This window comes from Didymosphaeria variabile, assembly GCF_027946475.1.
Source record: "Didymosphaeria variabile strain IMI 356815 chromosome Unknown scaffold_2, whole genome shotgun sequence".
Taxonomy (NCBI): Eukaryota; Fungi; Ascomycota; class Dothideomycetes; order Pleosporales; family Didymosphaeriaceae; genus Didymosphaeria; species Didymosphaeria variabile.
Window position 1 is genome coordinate 500506 of NW_026611621.1, and position 26229 is coordinate 526734.

The 26229-nt window shown below is 52.8% G+C and overlaps 7 protein-coding genes across 7 annotated transcripts; 4 read left to right on the plus strand and 3 right to left on the minus strand.

Moving 5' to 3' along the window:
* Positions 1–911: 911 nt before the first annotated feature.
* On the plus strand, positions 912–1985 carry N0V89_001856 (uncharacterized protein; the record flags this gene model as incomplete). Its single annotated transcript, XM_056210667.1, has 1 exon — positions 912–1985. The coding sequence occupies one exon, from the start codon at positions 912–914 to the stop codon at positions 1983–1985; it is 1074 nt and encodes a 357-aa protein (XP_056074140.1).
* A 2533-nt stretch (positions 1986–4518) lies between these two features.
* Positions 4519–5900, minus strand: CHT4_1 (Chitinase 4; the record flags this gene model as incomplete). The annotated part of the gene is made up of 2 exons (XM_056210668.1): positions 4519–4626; positions 4677–5900. 2 exons carry the CDS (start codon positions 5898–5900, stop codon positions 4519–4521), a joined length of 1332 nt encoding a protein of 443 aa, XP_056074141.1.
* Positions 5901–10174: 4274 nt separating this feature from the next.
* SOD2_2 (Superoxide dismutase [Mn], mitochondrial) lies at positions 10175–10991 on the minus strand (the record flags this gene model as incomplete). The annotated part of the gene is made up of 4 exons (XM_056210669.1): positions 10175–10297; positions 10346–10765; positions 10821–10883; positions 10944–10991. 4 exons carry the CDS (start codon positions 10989–10991, stop codon positions 10175–10177), a joined length of 654 nt encoding a protein of 217 aa, XP_056074142.1.
* A 1379-nt stretch (positions 10992–12370) lies between these two features.
* N0V89_001859 (uncharacterized protein) lies at positions 12371–12915 on the plus strand (the record flags this gene model as incomplete). The annotated part of the gene is made up of 2 exons (XM_056210670.1): positions 12371–12497; positions 12569–12915. The coding sequence occupies 2 exons, from the start codon at positions 12371–12373 to the stop codon at positions 12913–12915; spliced, it is 474 nt and encodes a 157-aa protein (XP_056074143.1).
* A 435-nt stretch (positions 12916–13350) lies between these two features.
* N0V89_001860 (uncharacterized protein) lies at positions 13351–15391 on the minus strand (the record flags this gene model as incomplete). Its single annotated transcript, XM_056210671.1, has 6 exons — positions 13351–13708; positions 13765–13958; positions 14018–14231; positions 14284–14776; positions 14829–15128; positions 15184–15391. The coding sequence occupies 6 exons, from the start codon at positions 15389–15391 to the stop codon at positions 13351–13353; spliced, it is 1767 nt and encodes a 588-aa protein (XP_056074144.1).
* Positions 15392–16724: 1333 nt separating this feature from the next.
* N0V89_001861 (uncharacterized protein) lies at positions 16725–17953 on the plus strand (the record flags this gene model as incomplete). The annotated part of the gene is made up of 2 exons (XM_056210672.1): positions 16725–17341; positions 17395–17953. The coding sequence occupies 2 exons, from the start codon at positions 16725–16727 to the stop codon at positions 17951–17953; spliced, it is 1176 nt and encodes a 391-aa protein (XP_056074145.1).
* A 384-nt stretch (positions 17954–18337) lies between these two features.
* N0V89_001862 (uncharacterized protein) lies at positions 18338–23682 on the plus strand (the record flags this gene model as incomplete). The annotated part of the gene is made up of 3 exons (XM_056210673.1): positions 18338–20505; positions 20669–21698; positions 21748–23682. 3 exons carry the CDS (start codon positions 18338–18340, stop codon positions 23680–23682), a joined length of 5133 nt encoding a protein of 1710 aa, XP_056074146.1.
* Positions 23683–26229: the final 2547 nt, after the last annotated feature.

Sequence of the window (26229 nt, forward strand, 5' to 3'; positions counted from 1 at the left end):
GTTGGAGCTCCTACTATAGCAGTGTCCGCGCCCAATGCTGCAGATGATGCATTCGCTGTAACAGCTCTAACTTCCGGTCTTCCGCTTGTGTCAAACATCCTTGGGGAAGTCTCCACCATTGCAACAGCGGCTTTAGATGAAATCGCAAGTATCGCAAGTGACTTGCAAGCTATCCAATCTTCGGTTTCTTCCCTGGACTCATCAGACTTGACGGGTACCCTACCCATATCTCCAAATGGTTTGTGTGGTGTAGCATTCGGTTATACTTGCGCGGGCAGTGCGTTCGGGAATTGCTGCGGATCTGGGAATTTTTGGTAAGCAAAATACACCAATCGCTGCATGTCGAGCAATATTTAGCGCGTGTTCTGACAACCATACTAGCGGTAGCGATGACCTCTCATGTGGCCTTGACTGCAACCCAAATTATGGCCTGTGTGGGACTGCAGCGATCCTAGGATCTGGTCAACCTTCACAAGCCGGAGAGACTGGCAGTCCTAGCGCGAGTCCAGCACAGGCACCAGGCCCTGCACAGAACACTGCTCCCACTTCAGTCGCTCCTGGTGTTCAAGATGTGGCTGCTTCCACTTCAGTCGCTCATACTTCAGTCGCTCCTGGCATTCAAGATGTGGCCACCACTAAGCCGGTGACAAGGTTCTCATCTTCCGCTTCATCCAGCACAAGACGTACACGTGGTGGTCCGGCATTCCCTGGTGGACCTCCGTTGGGACTCCCTAGCGGAGCTCCGGCTTTTGGGGGGAGCATGGGAATAGGACCAGATGAACCCAATCCCGTCCTGCCATCCGACCTGCCAACCGACGTGTCAATTGGACCCACACCCAATGTTGTGTCTACAAGCATAGCAATAGAGGCGGTCGCTGCCCCGCAAGCGACAAGCGGCGGAGGAATCGCTGATGCATTCGCTTCCGGTGGACGCACACAGTCCGTTCGCGCTAGTACGGCCGGCAACGCCGTCCGAACCACATCCTTCGGACCGAGACCTTCCGTACCGGGGGGCGATCTTCTTGCCCCCATCCGTCATACCTGTGTCAGTCTCTTTTGATAGCGAGGGGCGAAGCATATCTGAGGCTAGTATCATCGTACGCGTCAGTACCCGGCGCGTTTCAACTACTAGGAAACCCGGTAGTCAAGGTGCCTTAGACCAGCAGAGTATTCTATATACAGAGGCTACTTCAGGAATAGTCCGAGCGACACAAGTTGCGGTCGTTACTCCTGTGGCTCAACCTGGGCTCGGTAGTCTCGCTGGTCAGGCAGCGGCCGTTAACACGCAACAACAGGTAGGCGTACAGGCAGCGGCACCAGTCGTAACGCCATCGGTCGTCACTCGTGCTTCTGTCTATGATCCAGGTCTCTATTCCAGATCGAGGACGAGGACACGATATTATTCAGTATACGACCCGGGATTAGCTGGTCCTGCATATACACCGATAGCGGATCTGCCATTCTGGGAATGGACTGGTCCGAGTGATCCAGGCGATGGCGTTCTGGGTTTTCCCGATGACCTAGACTTCACGGACGATGGTGTCGGTCCTGGGCCTGGGCCTGGATTTGGACCTGGAGGACCTGGACCCGGAGGACCTCCACCTGGACCAGGCGGTGGAGGTGGGCCTCCCGGTGGATTTGGACCGGGTGGTGGAGGTGGACCTCCTGGTGGATTTGGGCCAGGCGGCGGAGGTGGGCCTGGTGGTGGGTTTGGGCCGGGCGGTGGAGGTGGGCCTGGTGGCGGTGGATTTGGACCGGGCGGTGGAGGTGGGCCTGGCGGTGGATTTGGGCCTCCCCGGAACCGCGCCAGAAACAAGCTGGGCGATGGACCAGATCCGGACTCCAATGGACATCTGGTCGTAGGACAAGACTCGGAGGATGGTAAATTCCTTCCACGGCACGATGGCAACCTCAACACTCGGTCGCACCCCTCCAAAGACGACAAACGTAATGAGCGGAGCGACGGAACTCCGTTTCATGCTTAAGCATCCATCGTCGAAGCATCGTTCGCCATATCTTTTTCAAATCACGCATGCAAGACAAAATGTTATATAGTTCGTTCGTTGGTGGCATATTGAGTTTTCTCCTTCAGACAATCTCTTCCAAGAAGAGATTGAGTAGCTAGAATTTTGAATGTAGCCTTGGTTTAATTGAATTCCGTAACTGCTACACGGTCTAAGTCCCATCATTTGTTAAAATTGCTAAAGCAAGCTCGACGCAGGTCGTCTCTGTTTGGTCTTATTTGACAAGAACGCGTTGGAAGCAAAGGATGAATATCAGATGCACATGAAAGCAACATAAAGGTAGTTATGACGACTAATTTATATTGCGAAGTCGACACTTCTACTGGAATCTATCTTACAACAACCCTAAGGCAACCATTACATGTTAGAGTATCTTCTACAGTGTTGTCGGCTGCGATGCGTTTAGAGCATACCGAGCATGAACGGGAGGCCAAGACCAAGGAGGGCGCCGAATTGAGCGACTACAAGCATTAGAAGAGACTGTCATTGGGTTGATGCTGAGATTTACCATTGGAAGGTGCTGCAGCGCCTGTGCTTGCAGAAGTACCGTTTGTTCCATTGGTTGGGGCAACGGTGGGCGACTGAGAGGCCAGAGTGCTCGAAGAGGCTGAAGGTTCCGTTGCAGTGTTGTCGGTTTTGATAGTAGACAGGACTATTGTCTTAGTCGATGTGAACGCGGCAGGTGAAGAGACAACAGGGGCAGGGGCGGCAATGGTCGTGGTGGCGCTTGCCGTGGTATCAGTGCATACGGCGACTGCGCCGAGTGCGAGCAGGAGAACCTTGAACTGAACCATGGTGGCTATTTTGAGCATAGGAGTGAGATGGCGTGTGGTGAACAAGATACTCGGAGAACAACGGATTTATATACAATGCGCATACTGCAGGTCAATTACCCTTCTTGCGAGGTACTACTGTGATGAACTAGGACAACATCAACAAAGTTGTACATAGCCGGCTGTTCCCATATCACGGTCGTGCGATGGCTCGGCAGCGAAGTACTATTCGGCCGTACCGTGCCACTGTGCCACTCTCACGACCAACCTGTGGTATAAGTGGAAAACGAAACACTTAGCCATTATACCTATCAGATATTGTGGAACGCGGTCCTCTGAGCGCGTTGTGCATGCAACGACAGAAGGGTAAAATAATGTTGCAAGTTCCTAAATGTCGCCTACCATACCATTGACGGAAGCGAGCTTCAAGGAAGCCTTGGACATCTTTGCTCAAAGCTCGTTCGAAAGACAGAGCCGTTGACGCAACGCAGATGATCCCGATAGGTATACCATAAATGCGTCTTTCAATAGCCTTGTTGCTTAGGGGTGAGAGGAATTACAATTTTAGGGACGTTATGCCATAAAGCCCTAGCGTGCAGTGAGGCCGCGTTGGGAAAAGGGCGGCTACAGCCCTAGATGGTCCCAAGATTCACTAATTGACTTGCGTGTGACGGCGCGTGGTCCCGTCAATCTCCAGCCGATCCGGCAGCCGCAGTCCCACAGAGATACATTTAAGTATTTGTGTTCGCCGTAACGCTATCGTCAAACAAGTGCACCGCCTCCTTGAACGTGATGCTAAATTTCCTTTCGTCTTTCCATTTCCCGCTATCACTTGAGTTCAACAATTCGCGCTTGAGACGGCCTTGGAATCGAGAAGGGACGAGAAGGGCACTCTCGCAAGGCATTCATCATTTCGAAGCACTGCCGAACCCTTTGTGGCGCCTTCAAGACTGACTTCATCGGCTTGAGCTTTCACCATCAAAATCAGGTATCTTACAACTTTTGAACCATCCTCTGCCCCATGTGTCGAGAACCAGATCGCTTCGGACGGCTCTCTTCCCCCACGTGTCACGGGACCTGGATCTTGCAGGTGGCATGGGTCTATGTTGAGACCTGCAACCTTGCACCAATCCGCTTCCCGCGCTCGCACCTACCCCCACGTCCACCAGCCAGTAATCTGATGCTCGAAGTGGTGTCTGGAGTAATAGATCTATCTTTTCAATAGCATCACAGGTACACGCTAAGCTCAGCCGAAGCGGCACAGAAAGCGCAGCCTCCCAGAAGTCATCGCACGAGTGTCGCGTGCATCGAGATACCAGATACGGGCCACCGCTGAATGCATAAGACAAAGGACAAGAGTAACAGTTATACAAATGCATTGGAAGATTGTGCTAGCGAGTGTCGCACCGCAATGCACTCATCTCAACTCCCATCTCTCATCTATCCATGGACGATTGCCAAGATGCCGCACTAGGTTTTAAAGAAATGCAATCTTGTGAAGCGAACGTGTTTTATAAACCAGACACGCCAAAGCCTCCCGAGGTGTCGCGACTCATGCGCACTCTCGAAGAAATATCAACAAGAAGCGAAGTAAACGACATGAACAGGCCGTGAAATCCAAAACATGGCCGTGAAAACCGGGATCAGCAGTCCCAACTTATCGACAAAGAAGTCGCCAAGATGCGATGAGAACAGACAAAGTGACCGACCGACAAGCCAATCTAGTTGTTGGGGAAGCCAGCCTTCATGTTATCGTACTTAGAGCCAGAGTACGTAAGGACATTGTTGCTCTGGTCAAGGACACTGACACCGCCGACACTGTTTACGTACTACCGATTGTTAGCGCACAATCCCATCACATGGCTTTCAGGTAACTTACAGTTGAGATCAAAGAGTCCGAGCCCGTCTTGTCCGAGCTGCTCTCCCACCACATACCACCACCAAGACCAAGTGACTTGATGAGGCCGGTCTTCTGCTGGATGATGGCTGGTGTATCGTAAGAGATCATCGTCCGCGAGGAAGAATCGTAGCTGTAGCTCGCCACCACGCTGGCGTCGTTCACGACCGAGGCACCAGCTTGGGGGAGCGCCTTGTAGTCGTACACACCGGCTTCCCAGGTACCGGCACCGATACCGGAGTAGGGCTTGCCTGGACCGTCGGTGTTCTGGAATGCGCGACCGTAAAGCGGCATGCCAAGCGTGATCTTGGCGGCAGCGACACCGTGAGAAGTGTAGTAGTCCAGAGCTTGCTTGGTGTTGAAGGGCGTGCTGGTAGGGTTGCTGGTCGAGGGGTAGAAGTTGGCCTGGTGGCCGGAGGTAGTGTCCCAGGAGCCGGCATAGTCATAGGCCATCAGGTTCCAGAAGTCGAGGTACTTATCCATGCCTGCAAGGTCCATGTTCTGGTAGTTCGTTGGGCCAGCAGGAGAGGCGACGGTGAGAAGCATGTGGCCGCCGTTGGCGTATTGAGCAGCATAGGCGTCGAGTTGGCTTCGGACTTCAGCGAGGAGAGCGACCATGTTGGCAGCTTGCGTAGAGTCGGAGGGATACTCCCAATCAATGTCCAGACCGTCGAAGCCAAGGTCTTTGACGAGTTGTACGGCACTGCTCGCGAACTTGCTCCTACCTGCGGCCGTGCTGGCAGGCGTGGCGAAGTTTGATGAGTAGGTCCAACCACCAATAGACAGTAGCACCTTGAGCTTGCGGTTGGCTTTCTTCAGCAGAAACAATTGCTTCACGCAGCCGTACACGTTGGTGCCCACGTCATTCCAGGAGTCTGTGTCATAGTGCTTGTCGGTGTCAGACCAAGTGTCGCTGAGGTATACCTCACCGGTCTCGGGTCGAACGTTGGCAAAAGAGTAGAGCACGTGAGTAAGCTGGCTTGCTGGAAGATTCTGCGGATTGTAGGCCCGACCGTATATAGCCCAGTTGACGAAGTATGCGACGTTCCTGTAGCCAGACGCAGCTCGGTTCACGAGTTGGCCGGACTCATCCGGTTCTTGAAACGAAACATAAAGGTCGGTACCGTTCTTGGGTGACTGAGGTAAGGCGAGCGCATTGGCAAGACCCAAAAGTGGAAGAAGAGATGCAAAAGTCGAGTACTTCATGATTGACCAGTCGAGGGTGCTACCTGAAGTCTGCCTGCTGAGAGAGTGGATGGTATGGACTGGTGTTGTAAGTGCGGTGATATGTGACCTCTTTATAGACCGACCATGCGTTCAAGTCTCGTGGAGGACAACCCGTGAATGCTACCTCTATCCCCTGACTTGTGCAGACTGTGGAAGCCAAGATCGTCCGTGGGTGAAAGATGGGCCCGAAAATGCACGATGCAACAGCAGGTGGTAATGCAGGTAGCCAAAGGGAGCAACTGCAGGTGTAAAATACGCAAACAGGTAGCCCGAGCGGAAAATTTGCGCCTAAGGAGCTGTACATACTCTGCCATGGCATTCTTAAAGCCGCTTTCCGGGCGCTTACCCGGTAAAGATGGCCACAAATGACCTGGTCTATATGCCCTTGTCCCTGGACGAGCGGCCTTCAACTAGAGTCACTCTTATTCTCCCTTTGAGAAGGTGACCAATAGATTGTGTCGACGATCAAGGCTGCTGGAGCACTGCAGATGCGTTTGCATCGTGATAGACTCGCGCGACTACTGAGCAAGGGTCCTGATAGCATTATGCTGCTGAGGAGATGAAACCTTTCGTTGTGAAGGCTGCACCGTGGGTGTGCCTGACTTGCAGTCGTATGGGCATGATAGTGTAAGGACTGATTCGCAGGGCTTACAGGGGTCTACATCCGCATGTGCAGTGATAGCCGACCCGTTCATGAGCCCTGGAAAAAAAGGATCGATCTGGAATGGCGCGGGTAAAGGGGAATGTCATGAAGCGAACCACTGGCAGATTGAGCATACGGTATGCTGCAGCATCCAGATAGTAACCGCATTTGTCCGTCTTTCCCTAGATGCGCTGATATGCTCAAGTCTTGGGCGATAAGAAGATGTTTGTCGAGTGACTTGAGTACATCGCTGGCCCACTATGGATGACACACAGCGGTGCTGAACATCCGACAGGTAGTCGCGGGGCAAGGCGGTTCAGCAGCTTCTCTCGTGGTACACCGTTCTGACCAGGCTAGACGCTCTAGCCGAACATGCTCTTCCCAGGTAGAGGAAGGTGCTGACCTGGCGGTTATGATACGGACGCGTACCCCTACAAGAGAGTACCTGCACCTGTGCTTCTTTGTTCGGCATGTCTATGAGCGCGCAGGCCACCATGTCGTGTAGTAGCAATGATCTACACTGTCCCATCATGGGACAGCGCGTAGAAGGCTGACCGATTGCGTATCAGTCATCATCTGGCTATAGGTCCCGCCGGAGCGTGAAGCGCCGATAAGGAGGGAAATGTAACAGGACACGGTGCGCGAGGTTGAGAAAGCCACGCTACTACTTCTCCAAGGGCTTGTGATACTACACCAGCTAGGGTACGTAAATTGCAGCACCAAGAGTGGACAGCGTAAAACTTGTCCTACAAAGACCCTGGAGAATCTCGCTGGAATCCTTCAGACCCCACGTTATCTCCAAACCTGGGGAGAACCACATGACCTCATTCGACATGCTCAAGAAACGTTTGACCGTAATGCGGAAAGTCTACATGTAGCAGGCAATACAAAATTGGAATGAGAGCGATCTGGAAATTGACGAAATAAATATCAGAACACGCAAAGTAAAAGAGAGCAAACATAGAAAGTAGTGTGAAGCGCGGAGATAGAAATGCGCTAATCGAATACGGTGTCGTCCGGCAGACAGCTTGTTGACGAAAGAGGAAGGACGCCGGCAATGCTTCTCATTGGGCATGTTTGATTCAGTCAAGCCCATCCACGCCCAAAGGTCATCGCGACTTGAGAGATAGCTGCAGAATGACCTGTGAGGTGCTGCGATAAAGCGCGGGCGAAGTCCTGATAGGAGCGTAACGACCTCCCAGGCAAGCCGATGACCACGCTGGCAGCCATGTGCTTGGAGTAACGTGAAGTCAAGGTCAGGCCGGGCTAGGCACCACGGGATCTGCCTCGGCGATCCCAAGGTTCTTCCCTAGTGCGTGATCTCCCAGGGACTGCATCTACTTCCCGATAGGAACAGTTCGCTGTCAGGTACGCCCGACAGCGAACCTGGTAACCTTCCGGCAGATGCTCTTAGCTCCGGGGTGCTTGCGCAACGCTCAAATTCTGCCTGGAATCTCCCAAGGCAGCGTCGGCGCGAACTTTGGCGCTTGCTGTCCGCGGGCTCCGCAGTCACGATGCCGTATCGAGTAGTCGTCCCGTCTCCTCGTCCACAGAGTTTGCGGGGTACGAGCCTTCAATTTCCACATTGCGAGGTGCAACCCTACTCTTGACAGTCTGCCTCTTACTCCGCCCATTCTTAGGTAGCATCAAGCCCGCTAAGCGCCTCTCGCTCTCGCATCTCGAGGTGATATGGGTCGTGTGATAAGCAACACACGTATGCAGCAGACGCAGAGCGCCTTCGCCCATCGAGCGACGAATGAACGAGAAGGTCGCATTGCGATATCGCATTGAGGTTGTGGAGGTAGCAGCGATGTCACCAGCGGCTGGGTGGCCGAGGTAGGAGAGGCATACGAAAGGGTGTGGTTGCAGCTCTGCCGCTGCCTGCGGAAGGTTCGGCGCGTATCTAGGAGCAGTCAAAAAGGCAAACTAGGGTTCTGCTTGGTAGCTATCTATCTGTCCTTGTTAGCAGCCTGTGCTCATCGCATACCTAACCAGCATTTTGGCGGAAGGATACCGAAGGTACCATAGGAATAGCTTGAGATTCACGAGCCAGCTCCAATTTTCTATACCGGAGGGCTCATGAACAGAGAGCGCGCAACTTTTCCCTTGTAGTTGAGTGAGCAAATGGGCTCAGAAGAATTATGACGTTCATCGTGCGGGGAGTGAAGCGTTGAAGCCCTGGAGTTGCGAATAGTGGAGGTCGGTCCGTGCACGGTCTAGGTGATCCCACGTAGCACGACATGATCACTCTTCTTACAACATCGACACATTAGTGTCATGCCAAACACTGCCTTTTAGGTATTCCAAAACGTAATTTCTCATAGACGTGCATGAGGCCTGAACTAGATGAGTTCGTCGGGCGGGCGGAGCATCGCCGGCCCTGGGCCTCCTGCAAGCCGTCGCCCGCCATGCGGCTTACCACCATTCTTAGCGAGAGGCACCGTGGGCACAAATATACGCTATAGCCGATTTAGCAATATAGTTACAACGCTCAGAGCGAGCTGACGAGGGGCTCGTGGCAAGGCTGCGGTTACGCATCACAGCTTTCTTCGGTACACAATACCGATCTTTTCAAAGCTTCATTGAGAGCAATCTCTCTACGGTGGCATCTTCAGTATGCAATGCTCATTTACCGCACCACGATCGGCATAGTAGCGACAAGTAAAAAGGAAATGTTTACGATAGATTGGGAAGGACTCGTGGTTCCCCTACCAAAGCTGCTCTGAGACCACATGCCCAATAGACAAACAGTAACCGTCGAACGCCGAACACCAAATAATGCAGGATACAGTCTAGCTGACATGCTCAATTCCACCCAATAATGCCCTCTGCCACAGTTATCGGCCCTCTTCTTGACCCCGTCATCACAGATACCCTCCGTCCGATAATCCCAGTATCACCAACCCCGAGGTTGAGTATCTCCGGGAGCTCCATAGTATTCGAGTCTCTTTTACCGAGATCGAAGGAAAAGAAAGGGTCCGATGGGCGAGCTTCTGCGCTGAGATCACCGTCGCGACTGCAAGCGTTAGCTTACCATAGACCATGCAAAGAGGGTTCAAAGGGCTTACTGAATCACGACCCACGATCTACTTTGGAATATGCTGTTGGTCTCGTCCCACCCTTGGAAGTCGACTTGTGTTCCAGCGTTGCGGAGTAGTGTTCTGCTTCCGTTCGAGAAGAGTAGACGCACTTCGCTGTCTTGTGAACGTGGTGATGCTTCCCGCATTTCTCGTGAAGGTCTGAGCACTGCGATTGAACCACCTTGGCTCACTCGTGTTGATGCTCCGTTACACATTGTGCGTTCGATGGTGATGATTCGATACGTGGATAACTAAGCAAAAGGTATGTTGGCTGCGGAAGACTTCACTGAATTACCAGTTTGAGAAAGCGAATGGGGAGTTTAAATTCGTTCGAAAAGAGCTTGGCTAGTTCTGCGAAGGTTGGGAGTGCTTATGAGTGCTTTGAGCATGTTTGAGTACTTTGATGGTGTATAACGTCCGTGCGTTCAGCACTAGTCTATCACCTATATCATGCATACCCCGCCAGTGCATACTTTGGAACGATTCCAAAGATCAGTCTGCCTATCCAGAGAATTCACCTTTTGCGAAACTCAGATGGATGCCCTAAGCACCTTGAAAGCATCCGCACGCGTACCCAAAAACCGCTCCTCGGCCGTCTTCCAGTTGATCACCTTCCAGATATTCTCTACATACGCCGGTTTGCCGTTCAGGTACTATGTGGTGTCAGTTATGATACTGTGAAAGTAGGAACGATTTCGTACCTGTAGGTAGTACGCATGCTCCCACATGTCGATGCCAAAAATGGGCACTTCACCCTTCCCCACAACAGGGTCCTGATCTTTCGTCGTCACAATGGTCAGTCTCTGTTCCTTGCCCGTCTCAACCTTGACCAACCATCCCCAGCCACTTCCTTGGATGCCCAGCAGCGTAGTCTTGAATGCGTCGTAGAAGGCTTGTTCATCGCCCCATGTGGCCTTGATCTGCTTGATGAGCTCTGGTGCTGCAGAGGTCTTAGCCTCGGCGGAAGAGGCGGGCGCCATGTTCTGCCAGAAGAGCGAGTGGTTGATGTGACCGCCGGCGTTGAACTTGATAGCGGCTTGCAGACCGACCTGCGAAGTGATGTCGGCCGTGTGCACGGCTTCAGCTTGCGTCTTTAACGCTGCGTTCAGGTTCGTGATGTACTAGATGAGCTATGTGAGATGGAGATTAGATGCTAGATATGGAAGCTTGGCTTACTGTTTGATGATGCTTGCCATGGTGCAGTTCCATGATCTGCTTCGAAATGTGCGGTTCGAGTGCCTATGCAGCATTAATTTTACCCCGCCATCGCTAACATCCAACGCGGGGGAGATGACTGACATCATAGGCATATGGAAGAGGAGGTAGCGAGTACGATGGTGCAGACATGGCTTCGAACTGAAATGGCTGTTGTTCTGAGGCGTAGGCGGGCGATTGAAGGAGAAGCGCGGGGAGTAGGGAGGGGAGAATAGTCGAGAGCACGCCATTACCAAACATCCTGCTGATGTCGCACCGAGATCCGAAAGGTAAAGGTGGGAGGGGTTCTTGGACAGCAAGGTGCTTGAGCCCAAGTGGCTAGTAAACTGCCTCAATCTGCCGCGATCGCGCTCGGATGCCTCAGAACACCGTAGACGGGATTGTCTCAAACACGTGAACAAGGCTAGCTCTTTCAGGTACCAAGCATGTAAGTAATGGAAACCCTTTGTAGCTTGTCGTCGTATGAGCAGTGTACAGTACGTTTTTCTAGGACACTCAGTATGAGTTGTGGCCAGGTTGCGATAGGAAAGAAGTACCGAGACAGCGGTGGGGATTCGATTGTTCGCTCGAAATCTAGAATACACAGCTACCTATCAAGCCAAATATCCCACTTGCTGCTTATGAATCCAAGCTCAATAATACAACTGGGAGAAGGTGTTAACAGGTAGTTCGGCGTTCCGCTCGCGCCGAACCGCACCAGAAATCCGCTAGTACTAAAGGGAATTAGTATGCACGTGCCATCGCGTCGACATCTTCACTACACACTTTCCAACCTCACGACCATTGGTCAATTGACATGCATGCACGTTTCCAGCCATTCGCGCATGCTTTCAGAGCATCGCGTCAGTGGACCCAGTACAGCCAGGCTCGCCAAAGGCCGCGCATAGCTGCATTCATCTGCCAGAGTTGCCAGCGTAACTTTTCTCTGCGATCCCCCTTGTCGGCCCTTCGTAAGATCGCACAGACTAGTCGGCGCACAGTATCCACGGCCGCAAAGAATATCAAAGATAAGAGTACGTGCCTATTCGCGGTCCAGATATGTCTGGGAAAGCGCTAATGATGTTGCAGAATATGCCGAACAGATCGTTATCTACGAAGCGGGCTCCAACCGCACCGCTTTCATCGGAACCTGGAAGGCCATAGCATTATTCCAATTCGGCGTGTGTACTGTATGGCTCGCTCCGCATTTATACTTGAACGGAAATCAGCCAGATAAGAGCATACGGGTGTTCCAGACTGTAGGAGGTACGTCACGTGTTCTTCCCACGATCCACCCGGTCAAGAGGGCCCTTTATTCACTTTACAAGTCCATGTCATCATGTTCTATAAAGATTATTTCAGCTCCTCTAAAAAGACGCTCCTCTTATCGCTCGCATACCCCTTCGCTGCCTGATCTTACCGCTTTTTCTTTTGATCCCGCTCTCTATGCAGGTCCTCCACAGATATCATCCTAGATGCCCGCAGCAGCAATCTTTCAAAATTCGATGTACCTTTGCTGACATATACTAGTCATGGCTCTTGCCACCATACCCTCCATAATCCTCTCCTTCATCACTGCCCCTTTTGTAACATCGATCAAGCTCTGGCCCATCCCACCGCACGCGCGACATTCCCTGACTGCTCTTCGCTCTTTTGCCGGTACGTAGACCCTCCCCACTCGCGCCGCAGAGCAACATAATACAAACACAAAACTAACTTACCTCCCAAAGCCAACCTCCCCCCCACCACAAAACTCACCTTCCAAACCCTCCGCATCTTCCCCATGCCCAAGCACACCACCCTCTACGCCCACGAGCTGCGCGCCTCCCCGCGCAAGTTCCGCTTCGCTAATATCGAGCTCCCCAAAAACGACGCGTGGAAGCAGCGTCAGCGGGAGAAGTCGTTGTTGACAAGGGCATGGGAGTTCGTCGAGGAGCGTAGGTTCAAATTTTATGTGAAGGAGAGTAGGGCGTATACTATGAAGACGGGGGTGCCGGGCGTGTGGGAGGAGGTTGCGAGGGGATTAGGGAGCGGACGGAGAAGGAGAAGGAGAAGGAAGGGGAGAAGGTGGGGGTGAAGGGGTGAATGGGGAGGGAAGACAAGGAAGGTGGGAGCTAGACAGGCGGGTGGGAAGAAGGATGGGAGAGTAAAGATCCCGGAGGTTAAGAGACAGACGGCGAGGCCTGTTCAGTGAGGCGTACAGGAAATGTTAGATTGCGACGAAAACGGGTGGACGGGATGGGCGCGAAGTAGGGAGATGTGGGATTTTGGTATAGGAGTGGTGGTTGTGTAAGATAGCGGAAATGCTGTGAGGATCCAGGATGGGGCGGGATTAAGACAAAACTTGATGGAACGATGTTGTATATTACTTGCTTGATAGCGAACGTTTCAACAGAGCATCGCAGGACGCAAGAGGTAAGTCGCAAGACGCAAGACACCTCTACGACTACGCAATTTCATTACAACGATCCCAATGTACCCGACCCCACCCCTAAAGCACACCTCGAATCGCTTAAACGTGCGTCTCCTTCTGCTCCGCCTCCGCCACAACCGGCTTCTCGTCGGCGAGCTTTTCATCGGCAAAATGGTGTTCACCATGGTGGGACTGCGCAACGCCAAGCCTGGCCAACAGTTCTGTCATTCCAACCTCAGCATGCACCTCGTTCCACCTCTCCTTCTCTCTCTCTGCGACGCCAACCGAGCCGAACAGGATATCCATCTCTTCCAGACTCAAGCCCTTCGTCTCCGGCACAATGAAATAGACGAACAGGGCTCCGATGAAGGTCAACATCCCGAAAAAAATGTACGTTCCGTATGTCATGCCCTGGAGCATGTCAGGCGTGACTTGGCCAACGATGAAGTTGTTCATCCTGGTTATCAATGTTAGCGCCACATCAAAAGTCGACATTACACGCGTTGGGCTTACCAGTTGGAGCTCGCGCCCAGCGCAATGCCGTATGGGCGGTTGGACATCGGCCAGATCTCCGCGACAACGATCCAGGCGCAAGGACCCCAGGAGTATCCGAAGTGGACGACGAAGAGCCAGACCATTACGACGGCGGCCCATCCGCCGGCTTGGTGGGCGGACCAGTTGTCTTGGAAGGAGGCGGTGATGGCGGCCTGGATGGATGGGTGAGTAAGGATTGTCAATTGAATGTGCGAAAGAAGAAGAAGCTTACAATGATGAAGTGGCAGATTGCCATGCCGATTGCGCCGATGATGAGAGTGGGTTTGCGGCCCCAGCGGTCAACGTACATGACGGCGGGGATGGTGGCGATGAACATGACAATGCCTACAACGCCAGTTGCGAGGAGAGACACCGAGTTGCTGGAAAGACCGAGCTTGCCGAAAATGACGGGTGCGTAGTAAAGCACTGCGTTGATGCCGGTCCATCTACACGATGTCAGTCACCGACAGTACAATCGTTGGAATTGAGGAAGCTTACTGTTGGAAGAACATAGTGACTGTCGCCACAATAACTCTCTTGAACATCGGCTTGCTCTTGAACAAACTCCCAATGGCCACGAATTGCAACTTAGCCGTGTTCCATGCGGTCAATTGTTGCAGATGCGGGAAGTTCTCCTGTAGCGACTTCTTCTCGAATAAACTCTGCGCCTTGATCTCGGCGAATTCCAGCTCAATGAGGTCATTGTCTTCGGGGAGCTCTCGCAGGCGAGCAAGCACGCGCCGAGCCTCGGGTTCGCGATCGTGGTGAACAAGCCAACGAGGAGAGAATGGCATGAAAATCATACCGACTCCAAGAAGAAGCGCGGGAACGAGCTGTAGGCAGAGAGGAAGAAGCCAGGCAGCTTCTTTCTGGCCGCGGCCAGTGCCGCCGATGAAGTTCGTGCCGTAGTCGATCCAGAAGGATATCATGATGCCGAGGGTGATGGAGAGCTGCTGGAGACCGACGAGGGCACCGCGTACTTCAGGAGGAGCTTTCGACTATCAGAAACGATCTTGTACTAGAGCTTCTACTCAGATACTTACCAATCTCGGCATTGTACATAGGGACGATCATAGAAAGCGATCCGACGCCCATACCGGTGATGAACCGACCAGCGAGAATGGAATTGTGACCGGCGGAAACGGACGTTGTCTGGATGATGACACCGAGGATGAATACGGCTACGTTGACCAAGATTGCGTATTTTCGGGACAAGATCTCAGCGAGGAAACCGGAGTACATTGTTCCTAGCCAAGCACCCAATTCGAGAATAGAGACGAGCCATCCTTGCTTCGAAGAGTTGTACGTAAGTGTTACGGGATCTTCTATGTAGTCTCCCATGTCTATATGGTGCTTTAGTGACGTATCCGATGAAATAAGGATTCGACGGAGGCTTACGTTCTTTGAACGAGGTCATTGTCAGGACACCGGAGAAAACACCCTGGTTGTAACCGTACAGCAAACCACCCAAGCAAGCAAAGCATGCAATGCCGAACACCTTCAAGTTCTTCATCAAGGCCAGCGGGCCTGGTGGCGTGGCCAAAGCTTGACGGCGAGCCAAAGCGGCTGCCTCGAAGTCATGTCCAGAACCTCCGACGGGTGCCATTGCGAACAGCAAGTCTTCTCTTCGAGATCCCAATTGATGTCTCGGTTCGATCCTGGTGGAGAATGAAATGGCGAAGAGAACTTCCACTGCTGCATGGTATCGCAGGGTGGGAGCTCGTGTACATATACCCTGCCATCGAACTCTCGGATACAACGTATACTATCCATGTTCGATCTGCAAGTGCAAGGACACGGTTAATTGGCATCCACTAACGCGGCTCAAAGGGTCGAGTATCAGGCGGTCGGTTAAACTGACAGTCGAGCTGACTGGTTCGAAGCTTGCTGTGCAGACTAGGGGCGAGCATGTCCTTTGTCCGATCGAGACTGCCGTTGCCGGTCATCGGGTGGCTGAAGCTTATTCGACGAGCCATTGCTTATGATATACCCCACTTGTTCTGCTTGAATCTTGTCGCTGCAACGCCTTGTGATATAATGACTGCAGAGTAAGCTGGCAATGGTCGCCAAGTGCGAGGTCTCGACCACACCAGAGTCAGATTGCATATTCGAACTGATTATCGCCCCGTCGCACAAAGAAAGGTCTCAAGGCGCTGTTACCAGGTCCGGGAATACTGGGTCAGATTATGCATATCCCGCATGCCCCGCAGCGCGCTGTGTGGAGAGCGGCCACTAGTCGATCTGTTCTGGCATTCTGCCTAAATGCAAGGCACGCCTAATTGCTTACAGCACTAAACGGTAGAGCCCTTCGGTGCCCGGAGTGAAGAATTGTATGGAGAAAAGCAGAGTGCGATGCGGACATTGGGTGTGCGTCTTGGACTACCTTTCCAACAAACCGGTGCATGGGAAGCAGGGTCGCCAATCGGTGGTTCAGGCACTGGAAGATATCCGCACTCATTGTGTTGTAAGTCCCATTCGGTCTAGGAAGTAGAGCTATCGTGTATCGCTCCCGCCGCGATCTGGGAGCACGCGCAAGAATGTCATGCATACAGAGATCGTCTTGAACGTGCGAGATCTGGTCGTAGCAAGTGGTGATGTATGTGCTGGTCACAGATGTGGTGAAGAGGCCGCAGCCGGCTCGACTTGCCTCTGGCTTTCTCGTGGCTTGGCAGTTGCGCTTCCTCGCACGCCGCGCACGATACGCGGTGTTTCCACAGCCTACAGATGCGATCTGCAGTTGAGCTTCAAATGTATTCCTCGCTTTGCTGGACGCTCTCACCACAGTTTGACGCGTCGCGACGCGTTGTCACGTGGAACCATGGATCGCAGTTTCCCGGATGAGACCACGAATCCACTATGGCTCCAGTACTAGACATGCCGACAACTCGGTAGCACGCTCAACACCTCTCAACGACCGCAACAAAGGTCCAAAGCCCGCCATGGAGTTGCTCGCAGCGCTCCTGGGGCTCCTGGGGCTCCTGGGGCTCCTGCCTTTGGCACTGGCGTACAGCTCCGTCAGCGACGCTACTCTCGAAGGACTCCCCGGTCCTGGCACCGACTTCGACATACACAGCGGCGCTTTGCTCGCACCAATTCTTCGACCGCGCGTTTCCGGCACCGAAGGTAGCACGGCCGTTCTACAGCACTTCCTCGACTTTTTCAAGAAAGAACTGCCTGAATGGCGACTGGAGCTGCAGAACTCCTCTTCGACCACGCCCACTTCGAATGGGAAGTTGGTGCCCTTTGTAAACCTCATAGCGACACGCGACCCGCCCAATGCGGGTATCGGCGACGTTGGGCGGCTGGCACTGGTTGCTCATTACGATAGCAAGCTGGAACCTGCGGGTTTTATCGGTGCAATCGACAGCGCTGCACCCTGTGCTATGTTGATGCATGCCGCACGCAGCGTTGATAAGGCTTTGACAAAGAAATGGGCGGCTATGGCCGCTGAAGGCACCGATGACTTGGAGGAGAAGAAAGGCCTGCAGATATTGCTGCTGGATGGTGAGGAGGCTTTCAAGTCGTGGACGGACACGGACAGTCTGTATGGGGCACGGTAAAATTAACACTTCCAGGCCCTGCTGAAGCAACTGCTGACATACTTTGCAGAGCCCTCGCTGAAGAATGGGAAAGCACGTTCAACCCCGCCGCATCCACATACAAGACGCCCCTCGACTCGATAGACCTCTTTGTACTGCTCGATCTTCTTGGCTCCAGAGGCCCAACCATACCTTCGTACTATAAGACCACACATTGGGCCTACAAACACATGGCTCAGGCTGAGCACCGCTTACGGGATCTTGGTCTCTTCAAATCGTCACCAAACCACCCTTCCAGGGTAGCGAAGCGCGCGAACGAGAACAAGCGCACGGAGCCCTTGTTCCTGACAGCAGCGGCGCAAGAGGACGGCGGCTTCTTCGGCGGTTATATTGCGGACGATCACCTTCCCTTCCTTGCGCGCGGCGTTGAGGTCCTGCACATTATACCCTCGCCGTTCCCGCATGTCTGGCACGACATAACGGATGACGGGGAGCATCTTGACGTGGAGACGGTCGAAGACTGGGCGAGGCTTGTCACTGCTTTCACTGCCGAGTGGATGGATCTGGAGGGTTTCTTTGATGCGCGGACAAAGCAGAAGACGGAGGTGACTGGGAAATCGGAGTTGTAAGTTGGCTCTGTGTGCGCTTTCGCTACACCACGGTGGAATATCTGACAATGTCTAGCGACGTACCCTAGAATTCATCGAGAATAATATTCCCATTCGTTTCTGTAAATCGTCTTGCGTCTCATTTTCGTGTTGGCATTATTTGCAATATGTTACTATGCACTAAACATCACAGAATTGAAGGACAAAGGGAAGTGGCTGCAACGCCACTTCGTATGACCTTATCCAAGTCAGGCGGAACAAAGGAAGGCAACGTGCTTTTGTGCTGGCCATGTGCGAATGCTCGTATGCTACAAATTGTTCCGTTCAGCCTGCTTTTTTGCATTCGACTAACTCTGAATTGTATCGTCAACCGAAAATCTCATCTTAGGACGGCATCTTCCCAATATGGCTAAAGGAAAACCAAAGACCAAGTTTCCAGAACAATACCCAGAAGAAGATGAAGATGCTAGAGCAGCGCGAGAAGCTCGAGCAAAGGCTCCTCAAGCCAAGCCGCACAGACGTGGCGGGGTTCATACAGTCAAAGATAAAGATAAGACCGGCAGTAAGTGGGATGAAATGACGCGCGATGCGATGGTTGACGCTGCTCTACGTGATCCTATTTATATACCTTTTTTCGCAAACTTTAAAGAGACGAAACAGAAGGTGAAGGATCTGAAGAAGCTGGTTCTGCTCCAGACTCTTGCAGACGCAGATGAACAACTGAAAAGAAAAGCCGCGCAAGAGCGGAAGGAGGGTGTGAAGCTGAGAAAGGTGGCCGAGGCAAAGAGAAAAGAAGAGGAGGAGAAGCAACGGGCGGAACAGCGAAGAAAGGAGGAGGAGAGGCTACGGAGGGAGGAGGAAGGCCAGATAGTGAGCGACGAGGAGGAAGAAGAACAGGAGCTTCCACAGGTCTACCTACGACAAGAGGACAGTGACACTAGCGACACGTCTACCACACAGTCCTTCATCTCATCTACCGACTCGCCAGAAAAGCTTCTTCGTATCTTTGAATGGTCCTTCGCCGATCCGCCGTCCAGCGATTACTGGCGCACGCCCCGTACTTGGCCCCAGAAGCAAGAGCTTCAACCCCGGCAGCTGCCTTACACGCCCATGAACGTGGTTTCGATACACGAGCGTGAAATGTTGCACACGCCTGGATTTAACTCTCAAGATCGCGGGATTGAACCGGATCGCGTATCAACTCTCTCACAGCACGTTCAGGACTGTGCTCGCAATGGCGTGTTAATTGGACCACTTGCGGGAGGTGTCATTGAGAGCGGCTTCGACTGGAGCGAGCGCACTATTGTGCAAGGATGGAATGGTCGGATGTATTTCAACCTACCACGTTCAGAGGGAGATCTCGCAGATGTCTACCGGCAATGGAAGTCCAACGAGGCGAAGAAGAAACGTAAATCTGACCGCAAGCCGTACCACGAAGCTGGTGTCAACAAGGCAGATCCTAGGCTAAAAGCGATAAGGCGAAAAGAACGACGCAAGCTCACAAGGAATGTGTACAAGGCTAGCCAGTGGCGCCCCACACTCGTGTACCTTCCCGTCTATCTTCCCTCTCGTGACTTCGAAGCACCGGACGGTAGTCCTATAGGCATGTTTTCTCCGGAACGAAATGTAGAGAGCTTGTTCTATATCCGTTTGGATGGCGAAAGTGTGCCAAGCTTTTTCTTCTGGACGGAACAGGACGCATGGAAAGATCCTACGGAGCCAAACCCATCATACGAAGATTTCGAGCATCAGTACGCGCGTCGCAACTCTGGGAACACAGTGTTGACACCTCGTCGTATTTCCAGACTTGTTCGCGTAAAGAAGATGCCCGCTCCACGTAGGTTCTTGCCAACCTTCACGATACCTAGAGCATCGAGTTACGAGACCGCGCTTTGGGCTATCGAACGCGATCTCTATAACCATGGCTTCCGATCGACCCTACAACTGTATCACAACAAGTGGCTCATTGAGGAGAACAAGGATGTATGGGATAAACTGACAGGCATACTAAGACACCAACTTCCACCGAGTGGAAGATTGCCAGCGCATCCACCTGTGAGGCTTGATTACGACCCCAGTATGATAAGCATAGCAGAGAAGCTGGCGCGCGTGGAAGCCATCTCTCATTCACGCCCCGTTCTTCCCATCTTCATCAACGATGATTGGACAAGGAACGACGACGCCTACTGGACTATCGAGGAACGTCCTAGAACCCCGGCCTCCGATGGCATGGAAACAGTTATGCAATATGCCACTCCCATATCGCGAAATGGAAGACCTGTCACACCGGGAACGCCGCAGTCCCTACAACGAAGGATCAGCGACGTTTTCTCCTGGGTATCTACTGTTGCGACTCCGGGCTCGCAGTTCTTTGACCCGCAGATTCCAAGTGCGCCTGAGCAAATTCAACAGGGGCTTGACCTCGCGCTCAACATAATGGCGGATCGAGCACCTCCACACCAATTTCGTCCTGATATGTGGAGGATGATGCAGGAAAGATATCGATTGCAGGGTCAAGCGCCCGAAATCTGTGCGCTTTGTCTTACGTATCTTGGGAATATGCCACTAGTGGAGTAAGTTTTCTCGTAATCCCCTCATTGCGTTCCTAGACCAGCCAGCTTGCCATTGCTATGTGCGTTTGACTTTGGTTATACATCCCAAACAGTAGCAACCAGCTACGCAATCCCAATGCACGCACCCGTTCCACTCTTAGTACCAACGCTGACCTTCATATAGCTACGAACAGCACCTCATGAACCACATGGTGCACATTGCCCGCTACTGCCCCTTCTGCGACGAACTGTGGCACTTAATGGACGGCGAGACCAAAGCTAAACACGTACTCTGGCACCGCCAAAACGACGACAGCGACAAGATAGGCCTTGCTCACCCACGCTACCCCGCTGAAAAGATATACAGGAGACGTCCAACGCAGACGCCTCCAGAACTGCAAGGCAACACCGCGGTGCCGAATTCGGCCATCCCCCCAGGGAATCGCAGACCCAGCGTGAGATTCTCCAACCAAGACGTAGGCCAAAGAACCGCGTACAACGACGTCGCCGGCTCCGCCATCCCTACAGGAGACGAGGCTGAAATGTCAACGTGGAAAACACGCTCGCGTCGAAGCAGTGAGAACTCGCAGACTGCGAACCAACCAGTCGCGAAAAAGTCCAGCTTTAAGAAGAAGTCTACTACATTGAGGATCAACACTGATCATAATGGGCGCCGCACGCTGGAAGCTGATCTGGCAGACAGTGACTGGTTGTATCGTCCGGCGCATGATCCGCGGAGGAGAACGTCTGAGAATTCGTATAGTGGGGATCCGAGGGTTCTGCAGCTGCATACATATGTTGATCATGGGGATGGGGGTGGAGATGATGGTGGGGATGTTGATGATGATGATGAGTGGCCTGCGCAGCCTGGAAGACTGCAGACAGGTGGGAAGGTGAAGCCTGGAAAAGTGGCTTCGGGGCAAGTTGTAGAGGTTGGAAGTGGGGAGGAGGATGACAATGACGATGATGAGGATGGAGAGAAGGAAGATAAAGACGACGAAGGGGATGAGCCTGACGAAGGCGATGATCACGATGAGCCAGATGATCCCGGGCATGGGGACGGAGGCCACGCTGAGAATGATTCGGATGGACATAGCAGCACCGACATTGACGATAATAGGCCTGCGAGTCATGCGTCTAGTAGTAGGCCAACGACCAGCTTACGGGATAAGAGTAATGCTGCCGGAGAGGATGACGCGGAAGGAGGCGGAAGTGTAAGTCGGTTATTGTGCAACCTATAGTGAAGATGCTAATCACGTGCAGGTACTGCCAAACAGCCGCAAGAGGTCACACCCAGCTACGGGTGGACAGCCTCCTACCGGCCTCGTGAGCTCGTCGGGAGTAACAAAGCACAAGAAGCGGCCTTCTAACGGCTCCGAGGGAGCGAGTCCAAACAAGAAACGGCGACAGAGCGGAGATAGAGACGGACCAAACAAATCACCCACAGTTTCGCCGCTCACGCCGAAGAAGTCGCCGTCGAATCGGCCTCCTCCATCTGGTGGAGGTGGAGGTGACAGCGACAACGACCCCTCTGATGACGATAACGATAATAACAACGGTGGTGGAGGTGGAAGACCAGATCGACGACCCCCCTCATCTCACAAGTCCAGCTCCTCAAAACGAAAGTCAACCTCTTCCTCAGGCAGCCCCGCCTTCGGACCTGCTCCCCATCCGCCTTCCTTTCCCAGGCCTTCAGGCTGGCCAGCATGGCCGGCTCCCACTCCTCTGTGGTATAATGTCGGACCGAACCCGAATGCAGTCCCACAGGAGGAAGGCGAATACGACGACGCGGAGGTAGACGATCTAGCCGAGGAACCCCCAGAGGTCCTCGAGGGCCTCTCTATAGAAGAGGCGCACGCATTGATGAGCATCAAGACGGGGAAGAGGCCACACGTCCCGGCTGCTCATAGAGAGAGACCTCGAAGCGAGGCGCACGTCGGATCTAGCTTTTACCGTTCGGAGGCTCCAAGTCCATCGTCGAGCCTCGCAAGAGCTGAATACGCGCGGCGTAACCAAATTGTTCCTCCGAATACACCGGCCGTTGCTGGTGGACTGCTTGACGGGGTCGAAGGACAGGTGTCGCAGCTGCCGAGCCCGGGGCAGGTCAGTGGTATGACTATCAGGGAGCAAATTGCTGCTTCTACGTCGGGTGCGTGGACGTATCGTCGTCCGCCGCATAAGTCGAGTACGCACATTTCGAATAGCTCTGCGTCGGCTACAGATTTCGTAAAGAGGGTGCAAGAGAGGGTGGAGGCGAAAATGGCGAAAGCAAGCGCGGAGGCGAAGAGGAGGGAAGAGGCGGAGAAGGCGGCAACGAAGAAGGCTGAAGAAGCGCTGAAGGAGAGGGTCGAAGAGGATCCGGAGGTGGTGGAGCGGAGGAAGAGGGCGTGGAGAGAGCAGAGGGACAGGTTGGAGGAAGAGCGGATGGAGAGGGTGAGGAAAGCGCTGGCGCAGTGGGATGACAAGGAGGAGGAGGAGCCAGTGGAGGAGGTGGAGAATGAGGAGCCGGTGGAGGAGGAGAACGAGGAGCCGGTGGAGGAGGAGAACGAGGAGCCGGTGGAGGAGGAGAACGAGGAGCCAGTGGAGGGGAACGAGGAGCCAGTGGAGGAGAACGAGGAGCCAGTGGAAGAGGACAACGAGGAGCCGGTGGAGGATGACGAGGATCTCCCCGCCGTGGAGTCCATGCCATCGACGAAGACGAGACAGAAGCCCAAGGAGAAAGCTGAGAACCCAAAGCCAGGGAAGAAGAATTCCCCTCCACCGTCTGAAGACGCCGAAGAGGACGAAGATGAGATCGCTGTCTCTGAACCTAAGCCTAAGCCTAAGCCTAAGCCGACAAAACCCACTGCCGCAAAAAAGAAAGCGAATTCTTCAAAGAGCGCTGCAAATACTGGGAAGAAGAAGGTCGCCGTATCGGCCGAGGTCCCAGATGCGGACGAGCTGCCTGATGATGAACCTTCCGAAGGTGAAGAAAGCGATGAGGCGGATGTCAGCGAATATCAACCTCCACGTCCCACGGGAGCAAAGAAGGGAGCCAAGAAGGGAGCTAAGAAAGCTAGACCCGCGGCGAAGAAGGCGGCAGCTAAGAAAGCAAAGCCACCGACCAAAGCGGCTGTCAAGAAGGCCCAGCAACCGAGGAGACGGTTGACTGAAGCGGAAAAATTGGAGAGGGACGCAAACGCTTGGAAGAAATGGTAGGAGCGATGTTGATTGATTGATTTCTTTTTTTTTTTTTTTTTTTTTTTTTTTTTTGCGTGTGTTTATGATTAGAATTGTGGATATATGTTGATGCGCAGTTACATAGTATTCATGCTTATGGTATTACGGTGTACTTGCTTTCTGGATTGTAGATATGGATATATCCCCTAAATGTAATTCATTTTATAGAAGGTGTCACCTTTGATGCAACGTGATGACGATGTGAAGACTGCGGTTACCTGCGCCGCCGAATTCTGCAAATTTCTGCGTTGGTCTAAAGAAGAGGCTCCTAGCATCTACGGTGAAATCATATTGGCGCTGGATATAATGAGAGATAACTTCTTCCTCAAGAAAGACACTGTATCACGTAAGAAGCGAACGAGTCCCAATTGATCACCACACCGTCAACCCCCTTAACCTCCGACCTTCATCAAATAGCCACAGCAGCCAGCGTGATGACTCGACGTGGAAGGTTTTGACGCTAGTCCCTATCAAGGAGTGTTCGGTCCAAACAGCTGGCCACTGAGAGCTTTCCGGTCCGAAGTCTAATATCTAACGTTTCCCTGTAGTTGCGGCAATAGTCTATAATGATTACGCTGGTTGGTATGCACAGCCCCAGGGAAAAGGCGAGGCAGATTGGAGGTGCCGGAATAACGACCAAAGCAAGAGCGAAAACTACGAATTCTGAAATCTTGGGTAAATTCCTTGAGAAGCTGACAGAGTTTAAGCCATAATACGCACGGAGAGGAAGCACCCTCACGTCCATCATGTACGTTATGAATGCAACGATAATTCGCCTCTGCTTTACTGCTCGTAAGGGTACTGTGGTCCTTGTGTGTGCCTTGGGCGCTGCGAGGAATAGAAAGTGGGAGTTGTATACGCTATTCACTTTGGTCCAATCCTTCCACTGTACTCAGGTCTGTCGGTTGCTAGAGCGATGCCGTAACAAGATACCCGACTGGGTTAGATTGAGTGCTGGTAGGAAGTCGCCATGCACACGAACATCGTTGATTGGTAGCATCATGCGAAACCTACGGCCGTAGCAGAAGAAGATACCACTTCTATGCCACCATAATGCTTGAACTGGCAGACGATGAACTGGTTACCTTGAGTATGAGACGTATAACAATCGCCTGACACATTCATATGTAACGCTTTCAAGCAGCCCTTAACGTCTTGAGCATCTCAAGCATCCAAACTTCCCACTACCGCACTACCAGACTTTCCTCTTCGCATCATTCCACGCTATCATATTTACAATGACACCCACAGCCGTCATTGTTCACTCCATAACCTTCCTCTCCTCTCTCCTCCTGATAGCTCTGTCTATTACCGCGTTTTATACGAGCGGAGACGCCGCCCAACGCCTCGCGAAAGATTTTCCCCCAGCCAGGTATGGTGTATGGTATGGCCCTGTGAATGCTGACTGGAAAGAAAACGGAACGCACTTATTGCAGAAGATGGTACGCCTCGACTACGACTGGAGGTCCGAGAAGCTTGTTTGGGCTGCCGCCTCACTGAGCATTGTGGTCGGACTGTCAAGCGCAGTTATCGAGGTGACGAGACTGGTTCGAGGTCGCAGAAACGTAGGTCACTCTTCCAGCCCGCTTCATCTACGGTACGTAGTGGGTTCTGTTGTACTCTGATTAACTCCCAGCACAGAACGGTAACACCGCGACTACATCGAAGGCTTTAGCAATCACTACGATTGTCCTGCCAACCGTCGCCTTCGTCGTCTCTCTGATCGCAATGATCTTCGTTAACGTACAGCACCAGAAGCTCGGGAACACGACGTGCGACATAATGGCCGACGTATCGCACGAGTACATGTGGCCAATGCCTGCGCATGATACGTATACTTGCACGAGGGAACTCGCTGCTTGCAACATGGTGGACAGCTTTGTTGAACACGGAACGTGGTCGCCGTCATGTGTGGAGTTTGTAAGTACATACACATCGTGTTTAGCGTCTGTTTGCTGTGGCTGGCCATTGGGACAGAAAATTAGCAGGCATGTGCTGATTCCGCTTACCGTCTTCTCGGGTCTTGTGGCTTTGGGGTATGGGGCGCAGGTGTGGTTGGAGAAGAGGGAGAAGAGTGGGGCATTGGATGCGGAGGAGAGGGTGCGACGACTTCAGGAAGACGGGGAGGAATAATTGACTCGTTGGTTGTTGTAATGATAGTGGCGCTTGGTTTTGGTATACGCGAAGACGTGGGCAAAGTCATCCCAGGAAGGATGCGAACATAGGCGCCTCGAGCGTTTGATACTGATTGATGTTCGGGAATGTCACGACGGAACGACGCTTCAGCATGTATATTGTTTGCTTCTCCGAGCTTGTGAGGCTGAGATCCGGTTCTTGATTTCTTCCAAGCAACCCTCAAGGATTGATGCCAATGGCGGTGATTTCGGTCCATATGAGCTCCTATTGTGTGGGGCGAGGTTGGGAAAGCGTAGGCAACCCGGGAAGCGCTCGCAGTAGCAGCAGTGTAATCCATTATCAATGCTGGCAATTGTCTCATAAAAATGCCGACTCAAACGGAATTTTGTT